The 18,186-nt window shown below is 37.0% G+C and overlaps 1 protein-coding gene across 1 annotated transcript in view; it reads right to left on the bottom strand.

The window, feature by feature from the left end:
• Nucleotides 1-499: 499 nt before the first annotated feature.
• The window catches only part of LOC107743337 (calcium/calmodulin-dependent protein kinase type II subunit beta-like), a 73,551-nt gene continuing 55,864 nt past the window's right edge, over nt 500-18,186 (bottom strand). The window contains exons 17-21 of the mRNA XM_016556510.1: nt 12,696-12,744; nt 5,634-5,709; nt 5,457-5,551; nt 5,143-5,377; nt 500-1,516 (exon numbers count right to left, since the gene is read on the bottom strand). Of these exons, the coding sequence (XP_016411996.1) occupies nt 5,145-5,377; nt 5,457-5,551; nt 5,634-5,709; nt 12,696-12,744 (453 nt within the window). The 3' untranslated portion in view covers nt 500-1,516; nt 5,143-5,144. The remainder of the gene's footprint in view (nt 1,517-5,142; nt 5,378-5,456; nt 5,552-5,633; nt 5,710-12,695; nt 12,745-18,186) is intronic.

Here is an 18,186-nt window from a genome sequence, read left to right as displayed (position 1 = left end):
AATTCCATAGACTGTAAAAAAAGATGGACGACGACATCTCCTATTCCTTCCACTATATAAAAGTGAAGCCAACGCATCTCAGTATGGCCGCTGCCATCTTGAGTAAATGATGTAATTTGGAGCCAGAGTCTGCGCAGTAGAGAATTGTTTGGAGCCCAAGTCTGCGCAGTAGAGATTCGTTTGGAGCCAGAGTCTGCGCAGTAGTGTCGTAAGGTGGAGCGCGGTATCAAACTCCCACCCAAACTCCTGCAGACCCAATCAACCTTAACGACACGCCCCGTTTTTACAGCATCAAATTACTAGCTAAAATCAAACTTATCACAAAAACGAACAATTGAACATATATCAGCGTGATAACAACTACCTTAAATGACCAAAACCATCTTTCGGAAAATTGTATTGGAAGTGTAATTAATTTTTTTATTTTGACTCAAGTCCCATTCGTTTACATGGAGAGGGCGGGGTTTATGACCTGTACTGCAGCCAGCCACCAGGGGGCGATCAAAGAGCCCGCAGCTTCACTTTTCAGGACGTGTGAGGCACACCCGTCTAATACTAACGTTGCAACTGGTGTCACAGGTTACATATAAAGAACAATTGTGGCTTTCCAGAACAAGGAGTTGTTTATCCAATACAAAGTTCGCCAACTGACAGAAAATCTGCCGAGTTTTCCCAAATCTGCACTAATGATGCTAGAAATAACGATTAAAGCTGGAAGACCCCGAACATCACGTCGTTTTTACTCAGGCTCTGGTAGAATCTGCCCCAAAACAGTCACACATACCAACATATGTCCACTAACGTTTAAACACATGGACAGATGCGTCGGTTGGATATGAATCACACTGAGAAGCCTGTACATAAACGGTGGCCATTATTTCTCTATATCACTGAGGCCGCTTTGGATATACAGAATAACTCATGCTCGCCAAAAATGTTCGGAAAAGAAAAGGCATAAATTAAAAATCATTGGCATCCAGAACGTGAATTGTGTAAGTGACACTTACAATTGCCTTTGTATTTAATACTAATAACAACAGTAAGAACAATATTAATCATATTAATAATAACAACAATAATATTGAAAATCAACACACTGTAAGTGAGGACGGCGAATCAGTGTAACATTATTCACACTGGGAAGGTGCGACGGAGAGCATGGCATTTCACAGACGACTCGCTGAGGCCTTATTATCCGTACTAATCAAAGACTGTCCAACTCCACACAGCACATGTGCACAACAAAGGGAGTCTCTGCACGGGTGTAAAGATATAGGGACGTGTCTGGGAGCGAGGGAGGGAGGGGGTAAAGTTGACGGTAAGACAAAAGACGATGCACAAAAGTGATTGGCAGGTGAGGTGATTGACAGGCGAGGGGGCCGGGCCCTGTGTGGGAGGGTCACTTTCCTTCCTCCCTCTCTCCAACTTCCCCCCTCCCTCACTCTCTCTCTTTCACTCTTGCACTCTCCATTTCTGGCTGGGCACTCTTGTTAGATGTGGCTACAATGAGCTCAACCTGAGGAAAGAAAAGATTGTTAGCTGTGTGTCATCATCACTTTGTACAACAACAACAACAACAACATTTGTTCAAGAATGTGCAATGAGCAGAGCAAGGCTACACTAAAAAAAAAAGGGTTTAGAAACAATTTTCACTTAGAAATTGCTAGTCAATTTCACAATTAATTACAAAGAAATACTGAGTTAAATGGAACATTTTGAAGTAGAAAGACGTACTCCCAACAATCTGTTTTATTTACAACTTCAAAAGGTATTTTTATAGTGTAACTGTCACAAGGGCTAAAAGACCAAAATGTGTTTTCTCTCTCACAGTGGTGAATTATATCTTCCAAACTAAAAATCTGATATCATCATATTTCAAGGCAACTATATAATGAAGATTAAGTTTTTTTTAAATTTAAGCGCAACTTTGAGGCAAGCTGTCACATGTCCTTCAAATTTGTTTACTTTTTGTTTGCAAATCTAACACATTTTTATGACTCTTTATAATTTACTTTTAAAGTAAACATAGCTAAATATAAACAAAAGATATGATAGAGAGCATTTCATATTTCAAAAATCAGTGTTAAAAACCAGATCTACAGGTCAATGTGTTAAATGTAGCCAAGATTTTAAGACACAGAAAATGACTTCAATAAATGAACCTGCCCTAAAAAGCGAGACAACTAGCCCCAGTCTCTCTATATACAGTTGTGCTCATAAGTTTACATACCCCTTGAAGAATATGCAAAATGTTAATTTTCACAAAATAAGAGGGATCATGAAAATTGCATGTTAGTTTTTATTTAGTACTGTCTTGAATAAGCTATTAAGTAAGCAGATGTTTATATATACTCCACAAGACAAAATAATACCTGTATTTATAAAAATGACCCCGTTCAAAAGTTTACATACCCTTCAATATTAATACTGTGTGTCATTTCCTGGATGATCCATGACTGTTTTATGTTTTCTGATAGTTGTTCACGAGTCCCTTGTTGGTCCTGAGCAGTTTAACTGCCTGTTGTTCTTCTGAAAAATCCTCCAGCTCCTGCACATTCTTTGGTTTTCCAGCATCTTCTGCATATTTGAACCCTTTCCAGCAGTGACTGTATGATTTTGAGATCCATCTTTTCACTCTGAGGACAATTGAGGGGACTCATACAAAACAATTACAAAAGGTGAAAACATGTACTGATGCTCAAGAAGGCAACACGATGCATTAAGAGCCAGGATTGAACAGGATGATGATGTGTAAATTTTCTGATATTTATTAAAGATCGTATTTTTTTCATTTAGTACTGCACTTCAGAAGCTACATAAATACTTACATGTTTCCCAGAAGACAAAATAAGGACAATTTACCCTGATCATCCAATTCAAAAAGTTTACACCCCCCCGCTCTTAAAGGCACAATATGTACCAATATTGGCTTTTTTTCCCCACATACGCACGACCGGAAGGAGCGGAAGCGGTCGACTGTGGCATAATAAAAGCTCCGCTGCTTTCGAGCCATGTCGCTCTCGTCTCTCCTTAGCAATTGCTTCAGCGGACTCGTTTCGCTTTGACGGCTTTCAGCCTCACTCTGTTTCATACTATGACGTTAATAAATCTTTAATACATTAGCTCATCCATGAACATGTTTTCTGCCCGGGTCGCGTCGGATTGCATCGGCTGTGGGGATGAAGACGACAACTCCCATGATTCCACACTCAGTCACGGCGTCATCAAACTACGCCTTTGTCTCTTTGTTTATTTTGAATACGCGCCCTCTAGCGGCGAAAACGTACATACTGTGCCTTTAATGCATCGTGTTGCCTTCTTGAGCATCAGTAAATGTTTTGACCTTTTGTAATTGTTATGTATGAGTCCCTCTATTGTCCTCAGAGTGAAAAGATGGATTTCAAAATCATACAGTCACTGCTGGAAAGGGTTCAAATATGCAGAAGATGCTGGAAAACCAAAGAATGTGCAGGAGCTGGAGGATTTTTCAGAAGAACAACAGGCAGTTGAACTGTTCAGGACAAACAAGGGACTCGTGAACAACTATCACAAAACATAAAAACAGTCATGGATCATCCAGGAAATGACACACAGTATTAAGATTTAAGGGTATGCAAACTTTTGAACGGGTTCATTTTTACAAATTCAGTTATTATTTTGTCTTGTGGAGTATATATAAACATCTGTTATGTGAAATAGCTTATTCAAGACAGTACTAAATAAAAAAATAACATGCAATTTTCATGATCCCTCTTATTTTGTTAAAATTATGAACATTTTGCATATTCTGCAAGGGGTATGTAAACTTATGTACACAACTGTACACTACTATTCAAAAGCTTGGGACGGCTACGATTTTCTATTTGTTTTTTTAAAATGCTTACCAACACTGCATTAACTTGATCAAAAATACAGTTCTGTCATGACAACTCTCGGAGGGATTGGCATTGTAATGTACATGACAATGTTAATGTATTTGGTCTTGTCGGAATAGATCTGCTACGCTGCTGCTGCGGCAGACTGCCAATACATCCACAACATGCTGCGGAAAGCATGTAAGAAATACTGCTGCTGCACATATAACATATGAATAACCCCCATATAGTAGGGCTGTCAAAAAAAAATTCGAATTTCGAATATTCTTCGAATTTAAAATAAAAATCCACATTCGAATGCAAAAACGTTGCATTCGAATTTTAGCTGTGCGTCAGGCAGCCCTATCAGTGGTGCACGAAATGCGACGACAATGTAAGTGTCGTTGCATTTTAATGCTTTTGTTAGCATGTCCATTTGAACCCACTAGATGCGGCGCTGCTACGTTGTTCATTCAAAATGAACATTCAAAAAAAAGAGAACAATCAATGCGGGGAAGATGTTAAATGAAGAAAGTACTCGTGATTGGTTTTCGGTCCTTTGTATTAAACTATACATACATGCATAATGCTGTTTTGTTTCTAATTGTTTAAGCAACTTTATTAATTATATATGGTTTATAAACATTATTTTAAACATTATGCACTTTTTTCAAAGATAGTTGTGTTATTTTATTATGCTTTGAAGAAACGTGCATACTATTTTGCTCAATGCGCCCTTTTGTGGCCTCAGGAGAGAAGCCAACAGCTTTTTGTCCCCCTAACTGAAATTATGCCTTTTAAATGTGAATATAATTTGAATATTGATAATATTTAAGTAATAAATTCGAATTTAGTTTTTCATACATTTTGACAGCCCTACCATATAGCATACATGAATCACCCCGTAGCAGATCTATACAGGTGGAGCTGGGGAAGGTGGAGAGTTTCTGTGCGCGCTGCAAACTGCTACAGCAAACAAAAGCCATTTGAATATTGAGCAGTAAGCTCATTGGCTACCGATACAGGAGAGAACCAATCAGCTGCCATGTGACAATGATGTCGCCAGGTCAGATTGAGCTAGACCTATCGGACTGCGCCATCTAGAGTTTCATGCCAGAACTCTGTATTAAAAACAGTAATATTGTGAAATAATATTACAAGTTTAAATAGCAGTTTTCTTTTTTAATTTAAATTCAAATTCAAACTGAAAATTTGATTAAGGCACAAGGATAATTTGTTAAAGACTCTAGCATTAAATAACATTATATCCGTCTATACGAGGATGTACCTTCACTGTAGAGGGGCGGCTGGAGCTCCCGAACAGTGGAAATGGACATTCTGCCATTTGGAGTCGCGACGATGCCACACCCTCGTCTCTTCCGATTGGCTGCTGCGCGGCCGGCCCTGCCCATCCACATATTGCGTGAGGCGGATGTAGGCGATGCAGGCGGCCTCCTCTCCAATCAGGTGCACGTGAGGGTTGAGGATGGTGGTGTGGATGGGCTTACTGTTCTTAGACAGCACTATGACCGAGTGAGAAATGGCCACACTTTAATGAACAGACGTCAGGATAGAAGTGAAGAGTAATCAGACTCAACTTACAGTTCTCAAAGTAAAATCTGTGGAAGTCCATCCCCTCCACCAGGTTTCCCAAGGCCTCAGGTTCAAAGCAGGTGAGTCCATGGTCGCAGATTTTACTGGAAAGAATTAAAATCATTGTTTCAGTGCCATCTCGTTTACGGTATAGTAAATAAAGTTAAAAATACACAAGTGACTTACGCATAGGCTTCAAAGTCGCCATTGTTGATGGCCTCAATAAGCTGCTCAGTGATTTTGATGATCTCCTGTTTGCGTGCTGTAGAAAGAGGAGGTCAAGTGTTAACAGGAGCCAACTTATCTTGTACTAGTATGCGCAGGAGGAGCATTATGGGTAAGCAAAGTCATCTCCTTTAAAACATTCCACAGGTTCACTCTATGTTATTCAGCACTCATTTATAATGTGTTAAACAAAACAGAAAAAAAACAGGTTGTTTGAACATCCACCCAAACAGATTTCAGCCACCTACTCTACCGTCCATGCTCTCTCACACAGCATTTCCTTTCCAACTCTGTTAGTCACAGGACTCTAAATACCACAGCTCAAATAACTGAAGGTTACATTACAACTCAATATCTACAGGCAACACAATGCAATAATTCTCTGTAAAACCAGGTGGTCCAATCACAAATGGTTTGTTTGGATTATTTAAATATATAATAATTATTATGTTGGATTTACATTTTACATTTTTAAGAAGAAAACTGAATTGGCTGCTGAAAATTCAGCTTTGCCAATGCAGGAAAAATGACTTTTACTATTTTAAAATATATCAAATTAGAAATCTTTTTTAAATGTAATAATATTTCACAATATTACTGTTTTTACTGTATTTTTTATCTAATAAATGCAGCCTTGAAAGCTAGGGGTGGGCGATATGACCAAAATCACTATACGAGTAATTTTCTTTCACAGTAACGATATATATCACTATATATTTATTTTTGCTTTAAATAAGGTCTTTATGATATCAAAAGTTTTGATACCATAGAAATATCATAATTCTTGTCACCAGTGTCAATATCACAAAAAATACTAATACTAGCCAAAAAAAGTTTTTTTTTTATAAATCTAGCTCACTGAAGACAAGTAAACAGTCAGCAATTTAATAAGAATAAGAAACTAATTACAAGCAATAGGACAAAAAATAAACTACAGTAGAACAAATAAATAAGAAAAGCTACATACATGGTATAAAGTAATTAAATGTATAAAACACTGCATATTGTTCACTGTCTAAATTAAATATATATTTCTTCTTATTAAAGTTACAAAAGTGATTTAGTCAAGAGCAGTGGGAGATTTTCTCTCTTTTGTTGTTTGATTAACATGAATGACAGACAGCAGGAATATGTTCACTGTCTAAATTAAATATATATTTCTTCTTATTAAAGTTACAAAAGTGATTTAGTCAAGAGCAGTGGGAGATTTTCTCTCTTTTGTTGTTTGATTAACATGAATGACAGACAGCAGGAATATTAGACTGCTGTCACTTTAAGAGCTGCCTGGATCCAATATACTGTTGCACATGTTTTCTTTCTCAGTTGTTTGCTTTGACTTAACACTTTAATTACTGTGGATGTGGATTACGAGGAAGCTTGCAAAGATGGGCATTTTGAAACATACAAGTGTGTGTATTTACCCATTCAAGGCTTATAAAGCGGCAAAAATAACTCTCTCAGACAGCGCACGCATATAGTGAAATGAGTTCTTTTTCGCTGCTGACTGCATTTCAGTGGCTTAAAATCACTTGTTTTTAACCCACAATGCTTAAAAACGTGTGCAAACGATACATTTTCGTCACCACGTAACACAGCAAAGTCACATGAGCGTGTAACCGCGATTGAGATGATAGTCTGAAATCTCTACCGGTTGACAAAATTCTACCACTTAATCGTGTCTACCGGTATATCGCCCATCCCTATTGGAAGCCATGAGAGACGTATATATAAATATATATATATATTAGGAGTGCAACGGTTCTCAGTAAAATATCGAACCGTACCGTTCTCTACAACAACACGGAAATCTCTCACTGCTCTTGATTGAATAACTTTTGTAATTTTAATAAGGATTAATCTTTAATTTATTCAGTCAAATATGCAATGTTATTTTACATCGCTTGAATGGACAAATTCACACAAAAATTATGTCAAAATGCCCGTCTTGGTGGGTATCCTAGCAGACATAGTCGGCTGAACATACTGTATCGCGTGACTCTAAAACCGTGATACAAACCGAACAGTAAGTTGAACCGTTGCACCCCTAATATATATATATATATATATACACAGACACACATTATTTTCTATTAATGTTATTTTAATAAAGCCCTCAACTCTGGGGATATAATTTTGTGTGTGTGTGTATGTGCTGTAAAAGCCTGCAATAACACTTGTGAGACACTCTCCTCTTCATAATACAAAAGTGGTCACAGATGATGCATTTGAGACACGACACATGCTACTCCCAGGTGTACACAGCAATGTGATTAAATCACCCGTGAAATCCACACTGTATGCATGTTAGCCCAGTAGCATCACCGCTGCCTTTCTATACTCCCAGGAAATCAAAAACTCATGCTGCTGTGCCAGTAATGCAAGCACAGACACCTATACCACATACTCACAATGTGCTGACGGCAGGGGGCTGGTGGACGGTTGGGCAGGGGAAGGGGAGGGGTGTGATGGGGCAGATACTGGGGCAGTAAGGGGTCTGCTGGCTGCTGATGGCTCACTGTCTGTATGAGGGGCTGTAGGTCTGCGCACACTGCTCACTAGGTCAGTCAAACGTGACACTGGATGCATAATTGACGAAAGGCAGATGACAGAAAAAAGAGAGATAAACAACTAGCTGCTAGGAGAAAACATGGCGAATCAAATATGCAGTGAGTGACAAATTTGTAATAAACATGGAGTCAGCAACTTCTCCTGAATGACCTCTCTTGCATACTGGTCCATCAGGGACTTACTCTGTGTGGGAGTGCTGGGGGTCTGGGGAGTGGAGGGGGCAGAAACAACAGCTGGAGTGATAGTGCTTCCCCCCTCACCATCAGATGTGGGCACCGAGCCCCGACGTACCACACCCAATAGATCAGTGAACTTAGTGGCAGCTGTGGGCCCAGACAGGGCAGGACAGAAATAACAGAGTGGAGTTGAGCTTAGAAAAGGAGCGGAACAGGAATAGCAGTGGCATTAATGGAACAGTTAACTCAAAAATGGGTATTTTATCATTGTATACAATTCAATGATTTTTGGGTATCTGAGCTGCAGTAGAAGTAAGATTTATTAGTAAATAATTTCAGCCTTTTTACACAAAGTTACCATAAGACCATAGCAAATGAATGAACCACCCAAAAATGAAAATTCTGCCATTAATTACTCACCCTCATGTCGTTCCAAACCCGTAAGACCTTCGTTCATCTTCGGAACACAAATTAAAATTTCATCAAAAATATCTTAATTTGTGTTCCGAAGATGAACAAACGTCTTGCGGGTTTGGAACGACATGAGGGTGAGTAATTAATGACTGAATTTACACTTTTGGGTGAACTTTCCCTTTAAAGGTAATTAGGAATAAACGGTTTTCTATTTTCTATTCATCAAAGAATCCAGAATAAGAAATGTTTCTTGAACATCAATTCAGCTTATCAGAATGATCTCTAAAGGATCATGTAGCACTAAAGTAATGCTGAAAATACAGTTTTCCCATCACAGGAATAAATCACATTTTGAAATATATTCAAATATAAGTTATTTTAAATTGTAATGTTATTTCACAATATTACTTAATTTCTGAAATTTTGATTAAATAAAAGTCTCAGTGGGCATGCAATACTTAAAAAAAAAATCTTAAGTGACCCCAAAATTTTGAACGATAATGTGCATATATATATATATATATATATATATATATATATACACACACATTACATATATATTTATAATATCTAATTTCTTTTTCAGGGTACGTTTATACAACAACAATAAGCTAAAAACGGAAAAGCTTTTCCTGTGCGTTTTTTTGTGCACAGACGACAACTTTGTCAAAAACGATTCCTGGATCCACGAAAACAACTTACAGTGCTGTATTATGCATGCCAGGCCAGTAGTTGGCAATATCACTTTTTAAAGGAACACTATTCAAACACGTAATACGCATGCCCATGACATAAAAAAATTTGATGCTAATATTCGAGACTATAACAGTATCATTTTCAAAAACTCGCACTTTGAAACTTGTGTAAATGAATGGCGAAAACACATTAAAGGTTTTCCATTTTTTTTGTTGAAAATGGCATTTTGTGTAAACACCCCCCTTAGAGGAAAATAAACTCATACACGCTTGGAAGAACATGAAAGTAAGGTGAGTAAATGATGACAATTTTCATTTTTTTTGTTGAATTATCCATCTAAATAAATCCAGAAAAAACACCTGAAAATGGTTAAACATTTAGGACACAGAAAACTGCTAAACTAAAAACATTAAGGTATCCATTTACTAATGAGAACACAAATTACAACTACAATCTTCATTAATGCTTCTCATTTGATGGCACAACTTTACTAATTTTATTGCTGATCGGCATCACACACATGCAAAAGGGGATTATGGGACGGTGGATGAGGTCACGGCAGTCAGAGGGCACTTACTGAAGAGAGCGGGGGAGGGGCCGGGAGGTGTGTGGGCGGAGTCAGGCTGGGTGCTGGGGTTTGACTGAACTGAACTGTTATCTACAAGCTTTCCTGTGACACGCCCCCCAACATCGCACAGAGAGAGAGAGAGATGGGACACAGAAAGCATACTGATGTCAACAGGGTTGTTGCAGCCATTCTCAAGCCTAGAAAAGGCCGGAGGAGCGAGATGCCTTCATGTGAAGTGTGGTGTTCCAGCTAAGTGTTACTGCAGTATACAAGACCAACGAATGATATGCAATCCAAAAATTCTATTTTTAAATGAAAGATACTTAATGGAATATGTCACCCAAAACCGAAAATTCTATGCCAGTAGAGTAGGTCTGACTTCATGAAGTTTGGTTACAAGACACTTAAGAATCAGAAATTTTGGGATGAAGTATTCCTTTAAAACAAGACAAGTATATGAGAAGCAAAACTGGACACATTATAAAGACTTGCTTTCAGAGAATCTATCTAGAATATAATTAATTATTTTGTCTTGTTCCACTGGCAGATTTTTTTCATTAGTTTTAAGCATAAACATCTCTAAATGTTTTATTTCGTAAGTTCTACCAGCTATTTTCTGCAGCGCATGAAATCTGCTTGTATTACTATCAACAGGAACGAAGCAAAACAAAGACTGAGCAAAAGATGACAACCAAAACTTAATCAAACAGTACAGTAAATATAATGAAACATAATACAATAAAACACAACAAAATAGAATATTTTCCCAAATCAAATCAATACTGGACTAAACAGGACTAAACTGGACTAAACAAACTAAACAGGACCATAAAAATCATGCTAGCAAGTTGCAGAAATCAACGTGATTGACTCAAAAACACATATTCAAAGCTTGAAACTAATCATTTACAGTCCTTATAAACTGCCTCTATTCAAGTGCTTTACAGTCAAGCTAGCATAGATGTTATAAAGCTAACTTTGTAACAGCTGCGCCATAATTCATCACTCAACTATTGCAGCCAGATATTTCCCAACACCACCTAGAAGTAACACACACACACACACACACACACACCCTTCTCACCGTCTCTTTTGTGTGATTGCGAAAACAAGACATCACACTCCTGTCATGCACGCTGTCTGCCCAGAAATTTGGCGGCAAGTTTTCTGCTCATACACACACTCGCACACATGCTCTGAAATAGCCAGGGTCTCTGTTTCCCACTGAGCTTAATTATAGCACAAGGTGCCCTTGCCTTGTTCTGGGGCAGAGAGAGCTGACACCAACCCAGAACACAGTTTTGAGCCCAGAAGTGAGCACCGAATGAGCTCAGGATAAAAACTTCTCACTACATTTCTCAGTTTACTATTAATGGACCATGACGTGAATATCAAATGTTTATAGACTTTTGTTTCTACTCTGCATACACTACCATTTAAAAAGTTTGAGGTCGGTAAGATCTTAATGTTTTTTAAAAAATTTTTTTTAAGAATTCTCTAACGCTTTCCAAGGCTGCATTTATTTGATCAAAAATACAGGTAAACCAGTAATATTGTGAAATGTTATTACAATTTAAAAGAACTGTTTTCTATTTGAATACATTTTAAAATGCAATTTATTCTTGTGATGGAAAAGCTGAAAACTGAAGTCTTCAGTGTCACATGATCCTTCAGAAATCATTCTAATAATTTCTGTTCAATTCTTATAAACAACATTGAAAACAAATGGGCTGCTTAATATTTTTCCATTTTTTTTCCCAATTAATATAAAGTTCAAAAGAACAGCATTCATTTGAAATAGAAGGCTTTTGGAATGTTATTACAATCACTTTTGATCAATTTAATTCATCATTGCTGAATAAAAATGTCTTTCCATAAAACAAACTTTTAAATGGTAGTGTAAATCTGATTTGTTTTTCCAAATATGAATATGAATATTTAGGACTGACGGTTTGCTTTGTAACTATGTAAAATCTGATTTTGACAGTGTAGTCAACATCTCTCATCAACTATATATTGCTCGCCATAAAAAAATACTTAAAGTGATAGTACACCCAAATATGAAGACTCTTTCATTTACTTGCCAAACCTGTATTTTACTTCTGTGCAACACAAAAGAAGATATCCACAAGAATATTCCAAAGAAATTTTTTTTTTTGTCGTCTATGCAATGACAGTCAATGAGGTTCAGTGTTGTTTTGGATCCCACTGACCTTCACTGCATGGAAAAAACTGTTAAAACATTCTTTAAAATCTCTTCTTTTGTGTTTTGGAGAAGAAAGCAAATCATACAGTCATAGAACAACACAAAGATGAGTAAATAACTATTCATTTTAATTATTCAATACAGAATTTCCATTTTTGGGTGAACAATCCCTTTCGAATCAGCCCGATGTGAAAAGACATACTGTAAGAGAGGAGATGTCATTGCAGAAAGATGACACCCTGAATGTACTGAACAAAAATCTGATTTTAATTGGATTTCAAACTACATTATATTATCTTTGCTATTCAGATTACAAACAACTATCAGATTGTTGCAGCCTGTCTGAACAAAAGCTTGTGTGTTGTTCCATACAAATGCTGATAGTTGAGTCTTACCTTTCATTTCCTCGTCCTCCACTGTGGCATTACTGCTGTCTGATGACTCCTGTGATATTCAGACACAGAGCGCCAATTAGTTAGACAATATATTAACATTTTTCAGAAAGAATTACACCAGCTAGTGCCAAAGCCCCCTCTCAAATTGTCATACACACACACCATAAATGAACACATAAACAGCAGAACTCTGGGGAATCACACGCACAATTAACCGTTCAATGATGCATGGCCATTAGAAGAGGCTTGTTATGTTTGTTATAATCCCACTCACATACGTAATGATATTAAACACAGGCCACACCTCCACCAGGAATGAACGTTATGAACTCAATTCTCTTTCCTAATTTCACAATATCCTGTGCTGAAATCTGAGAGCTGAGTACAAGAATACTGCAAACGCTTCCACGCTCCGAGAGTAATATAAAACAACATATTCTTGGCCTGCAGCAGTCTTCTTTGGTGCATACTGGATGCACATTTATTTTGCATCATGTGAATTCATGTTCAATTTCTTAGATGTGATTTGATGGGTCTTACTAAGCAGCCTCAGAACTTCTGACTGAAAAGAAAAATAAAGTGTGGATTTGAAAATTGGGGTTATGTCCAACTGAATGATTGAATATATTCTGGCATTAGAAGACGATCAAATTCTAATCCTAATCTTCAAAAAAACTTGACCAAAATATATAAAAGAAAAAGTAAAAGCATAGCATATATTTATTTAATGCCATGTCAGCATCAAAGGCTATTTTCATGGCAAAAACAATTTAAAAAAAAACAAGTCTAATAAATACAATAAAAACCAGCAAACAAACAAACAAACACAAGTTATATCACACAAGATTTTTTACATTAACATGTGCTAAAAATTCTAAAACTTTTCCTAGTAAAATTTGACTAAACTCTTTAAGTGAGTTCGCTTCATAAAAGAGTTTTCTCTGTACATTAAAAGCTGGACAGTCCAATAAATTATGTTTAACAGAAAGGAGAACCTTGCAAAACATACATTGAGTAGGGTCAAAAAGTAAAAGTAAATTAAATCAGTGTTATTTCTGTTAACTAAAACTATTTTTTAACATACTATTATTATTACCTAAATCATTTTTGGTAATTGAATTATTGAACAAAGCGGAAATACAAGCCACACAAAAATCTGAAATAAAAAACTTTATATAAAAAAAGTTTATATATTTATAATTTTTATTTCAGTTTTGTAGTTTTTTTTTTTGTTATTTCAGTAGATCAAGTTACACTAATTGAAGTTTAAGGGCTTAAAAAGTTCATTTTTTAAAAATTTTTTTATGGTATAATGCTATAATAACCCTTATTTTAATATTTAAAAAAGCTTTAAAAAATGACTATGTCCACCTGTATGATAAATAATTTTGGTCCTGTGTTGGGTCACCACTTGATGTCTAATTTAAAACAGAGTCCTGATGCAAAACCATTGCAATAAAATTCTTACTAAAATAAAGTCTGAACAAATATTTTGGATTTTTAAATGAGCCATGCCGTATTGAGAAAACAGTCAAAGCTGAAGGGTCTGCAACAACACCTTGTAGCTGTAAGTATTTACGCACCGCAGCACTTCCTCTTGTACCTTATTACTCAACTGAATTCATCGACAGAATGATGTCTCAATAGGAAATGAGGAGGAGGAGGAGGGCATGGTCACCTGAGAAACGGGACCGTGCACCTGTCACAGTGTAACCGTAGCGATCACCAAGGACACCAGCTCCTGCTGTAAATAGGCCATCAGTATGTGGGGCGATATTATTAGGTGCTCTTGAAAAGGCTTTTGTTCTGTCATTCCATCATCTACGCTGCGCTACAGACCTTGTTACACCTGTACAAGGAAAGTGTCAAACGTGGTGAAATGGACAGCTTCCCACGCAAGTGTCTAATAGCTCATATTCAAGGGGGAGATTAAGCCCAATTCAGAATTCACACAGAACAGCAACCGCTGGCAGAACAACTCGACCCAGATCTACACTTCACTACAGCCGCCTGGGAGAATCGACGTGTTGCTTCTGCACCCACTTGCCTCTGTAAAATCTTGCTTCAGTAACGGGATAAATTCAATATACAGCAGCCAAACATTTTCTTTGCTTTCGAAACACATGCATGAATCTTTAACATTTACATTTTCATTGTACTGACAGATAGTTAAATTCATGGTTCTGTGCCTATAAATTCAAGTATTTTAATGAAGACATTGTTACTCTTAGCACAAATGAGCCACTTTTCAGTTTTGTTTTATTTAAAAAGCTGCTTGCATATAAAATTATGTACTGTAATCAGCAGGCACAATCCCTAGTAAATTCACGACAACTCTGTTTAAAAATATAAATTCATTTAAATAATAGAAAAAAATAATACACATATATATATATATATACACACATACATATATAATTCTTTTTTTCACGGGTGCATTAAATTAATCAAAAATGACTGTACAAGTATTACGAGAAATTCTATTTCAAAGAAATATCTACATTTAAATGTATTCCATTTAATTTCTATTCTGTTTTATTTTTTTTTAAAGATGAATTGTGTAATTTCTCTTCCACTAGAAGTACAAAATGCAATAAAAAAAAAGACTTCATCAGGAATCATTTTTTAATGTCAAGGGAACTTGTTTCGCAAGTGGCACTTTCAACGACCCCCACAAGAGGTCTCTCTGTCACACAGTCAGAAGCAGAGAGACCCGAGACAGCAGGTTTAATATTCTTATCATGACACAGATTTCCAACTGTTGCTCTTCAGCCTCATACTGCAAACATCTGATGTGTCAAGAGTCATTTCCCATCGTCATAATCATTCATAAACATCACTATTACAATTTATCTGGAAACAATCAGAAAGGAGCGGCACACAAACGACTCGATACTTCGACACCACATGCGTTTCATTAGAATACTTGTTTGCATGTTATGTTTAGGCACAATTTGTTAATAGTAATGAGTTATTGAACCAGTTTCAAAGAGCACGAGTGCAAGTACACATTAAACGTCAAAAGAGTCACTCATGCAGCCAACAGGCATGATGTCATAGTCTGTAGTCACATTAGCAGAAATGCATTGTGGGGATGCAGATCAAACAGAGGACGGATGGTGGGAAAGAAAGAAGAAGAGTGGTGGTGGTGGGGTACCTTAATCCCATCCACTGCATTATGGATGACAGTGGTCTGTGACTCCTACAGAGCGACAGGGGAGGAGGGGGTGGAAAAAGATGAGGAGAAAAAAGAACAAGAGAGAGAGAGAGAGAGTGTGTGTGGGTGGATGGGTGTTTGTGATTGCCAACCCAGTAAAAATGAACAAACAAAACATGCACAAAAACCACCAGAGGTTCAACAGCGGAGAGCTTCATAAAACAAATGATTGCACGCTAGGCTCTAATATTTCAAAACCACCGACTACGAACAGCAACGTATCGCTGAAAGTGAAATAGCGTGATTTCGACGGACGCTATCGCAGTGGCTAAACGAACATGTTTATTTTATGCCGTTAACCCCGGAAACCTGCTAGCTAGACGCACATCAGAGCGCATAAATCTGTAATGCCCACTTCTCTCTTGCAGGAACTAACATTCCCTCACTGGCCAATCAGCAGCCTGCGCTCCCCATCATTATGGGGTATTCATTGCCATGACAACCGTTGCCCCGTGCAACAGGCAGCAGTCGCATACTAAGGGTCTATAAGTCTATAAGAATCTGGAAATGCTGACAAAAAATTCATTTTTAAAGGGATAGTTCAGCCTAAAATTCTGTCAATTTTTTTAATGCACCCTCAAGTTGTTCCAAACCTGTATGAATTTCTTTGTTCTGTTGAACACAGAAGATATTTTGGATGAATGTTGGTAACCAAACAGTTGACGGTAGCCACTGACTTCCATAGTATGGAAAAAAGACAAACAGAAGAAACATATTCATACAGGTTTGGAACAACTTGAGGGTGAATAAATAATGACAGGATTTTCATTTTTGGATGAACTATACCTTAATAAATTAATTTTTATTGTCATATAGCTATATATATATATATAATGTCTTATGACATATTATGCATTACGACAGATGTTTTAATGCTGTCTTTAAATAAAACAGTGTTAGCATTGATAGAGTTCAAACTGTCCTGTTCAAACTCAACACTTCATTTGTCAGTTAAATGACCATTTTCCAAATACTAAAACATTTTAGTAAAATATTCAAAATATAGAAAATACAAGTGGATAAATATTGTTGTATACTACCATGCATTGTTATACTGGCACCTGGCACATAAATTAGTTAGAACAGTTTTTTTTTTTTAAGATTTAATTATTATTAATCTTTTTTTTTAGTTCTTACATACAATATTTTGAGTATCCTTGGCTGTTTGGTTAAAATAGCAGTTCCTCTTACTGGGTGAAAAAAGAGAAGGCAAAGCAAATTTTAAATACAAAACCATAATATGGAGATATATATCAAATAAGGGTACAAAAGAAAAATATCACCCAGTCCTACATAACCGTACAGTTGATAGTAAAGCTGGAAGGGAAGCAATGAAACAAAGCACTAAGGCTAGAGTCTTTACTGACCATAAACACCTCCTCACTTCACTTCAGGGTTGAGTAACTCTATCTGCACTATAAAACGCACCATGTACACACACACAAACTCCACAGTGGCAGCATTAAAGGGCAACTATGAGAGATCCTAAAATATTCTGATGTATTGGGCCACGTGTTGCAATAGCTGGATGTGTTGAAACGCATGTCATGTTTCCATTAGGAGCTTCCTTCCTTAATGCTTGGAGTTCACTCTAAAACCTCTTCACAGAGCTTTTACAGACCACAGAAATCGACAAAACTCCCCTCAGAACATAGACTATCCATCTATATCCCTCAAGCATATCATTAAACATTAAACAATCACATCATTCATGTACCCACCACCCTGGCATAATGACATTTATTAAATTCCCTGCCAACTCCAAGCAACAAACAACCTTCATCATCCACCGGATCAAAGCAGACACTGAAAGGCAAACTTACGGTGGCCGAGAAGTGCAAAGCAAATCACAATTCTGAAAACAAAATAAATTACAAACGCAAATGCAAGTCTAAAAAAACAAAATATTATAACAAGTCAGAAAACACAACGACAAATCAGACAAACCGGAAGAGGTAGGTATAGTTTGAGACAGCGCCATTGGTTTGGGATTACTCACCGCTGACTGGACGAGACATCTGTCAATCAACGTATACAGGGAAGAACCAGCCGAAGAACAGCATAGTCGTGGTAGAAAGTTCGGAGATGGTATTAAAGTAGCTCAGTTTAAATGTATTGTATGAATTGCCCTTACTATGGAATAAAAAATACGGGGTGTCTATTTACATTTAGTTAAAAGTGGCTGTAAACCATCAGCTCCAGTGGCGCAGATGGATAAGCGTGTGCCCTTGGCTTTTTGACGCGATCGACCTGGGTTCGATCCCACCTTTTGCT

The sequence above is a fragment of the Sinocyclocheilus rhinocerous genome, unplaced genomic scaffold (genome assembly GCF_001515625.1).
Source record: "Sinocyclocheilus rhinocerous isolate Xijiao unplaced genomic scaffold, SAMN03320098_v1.1 scaffold2844, whole genome shotgun sequence".
Lineage (NCBI taxonomy): Eukaryota > Metazoa > Chordata > Actinopteri > Cypriniformes > Cyprinidae > Sinocyclocheilus > Sinocyclocheilus rhinocerous.
Note: the sequence above shows the minus strand (reverse complement) of the source record. Positions and strands in the feature narration are given on the sequence as shown.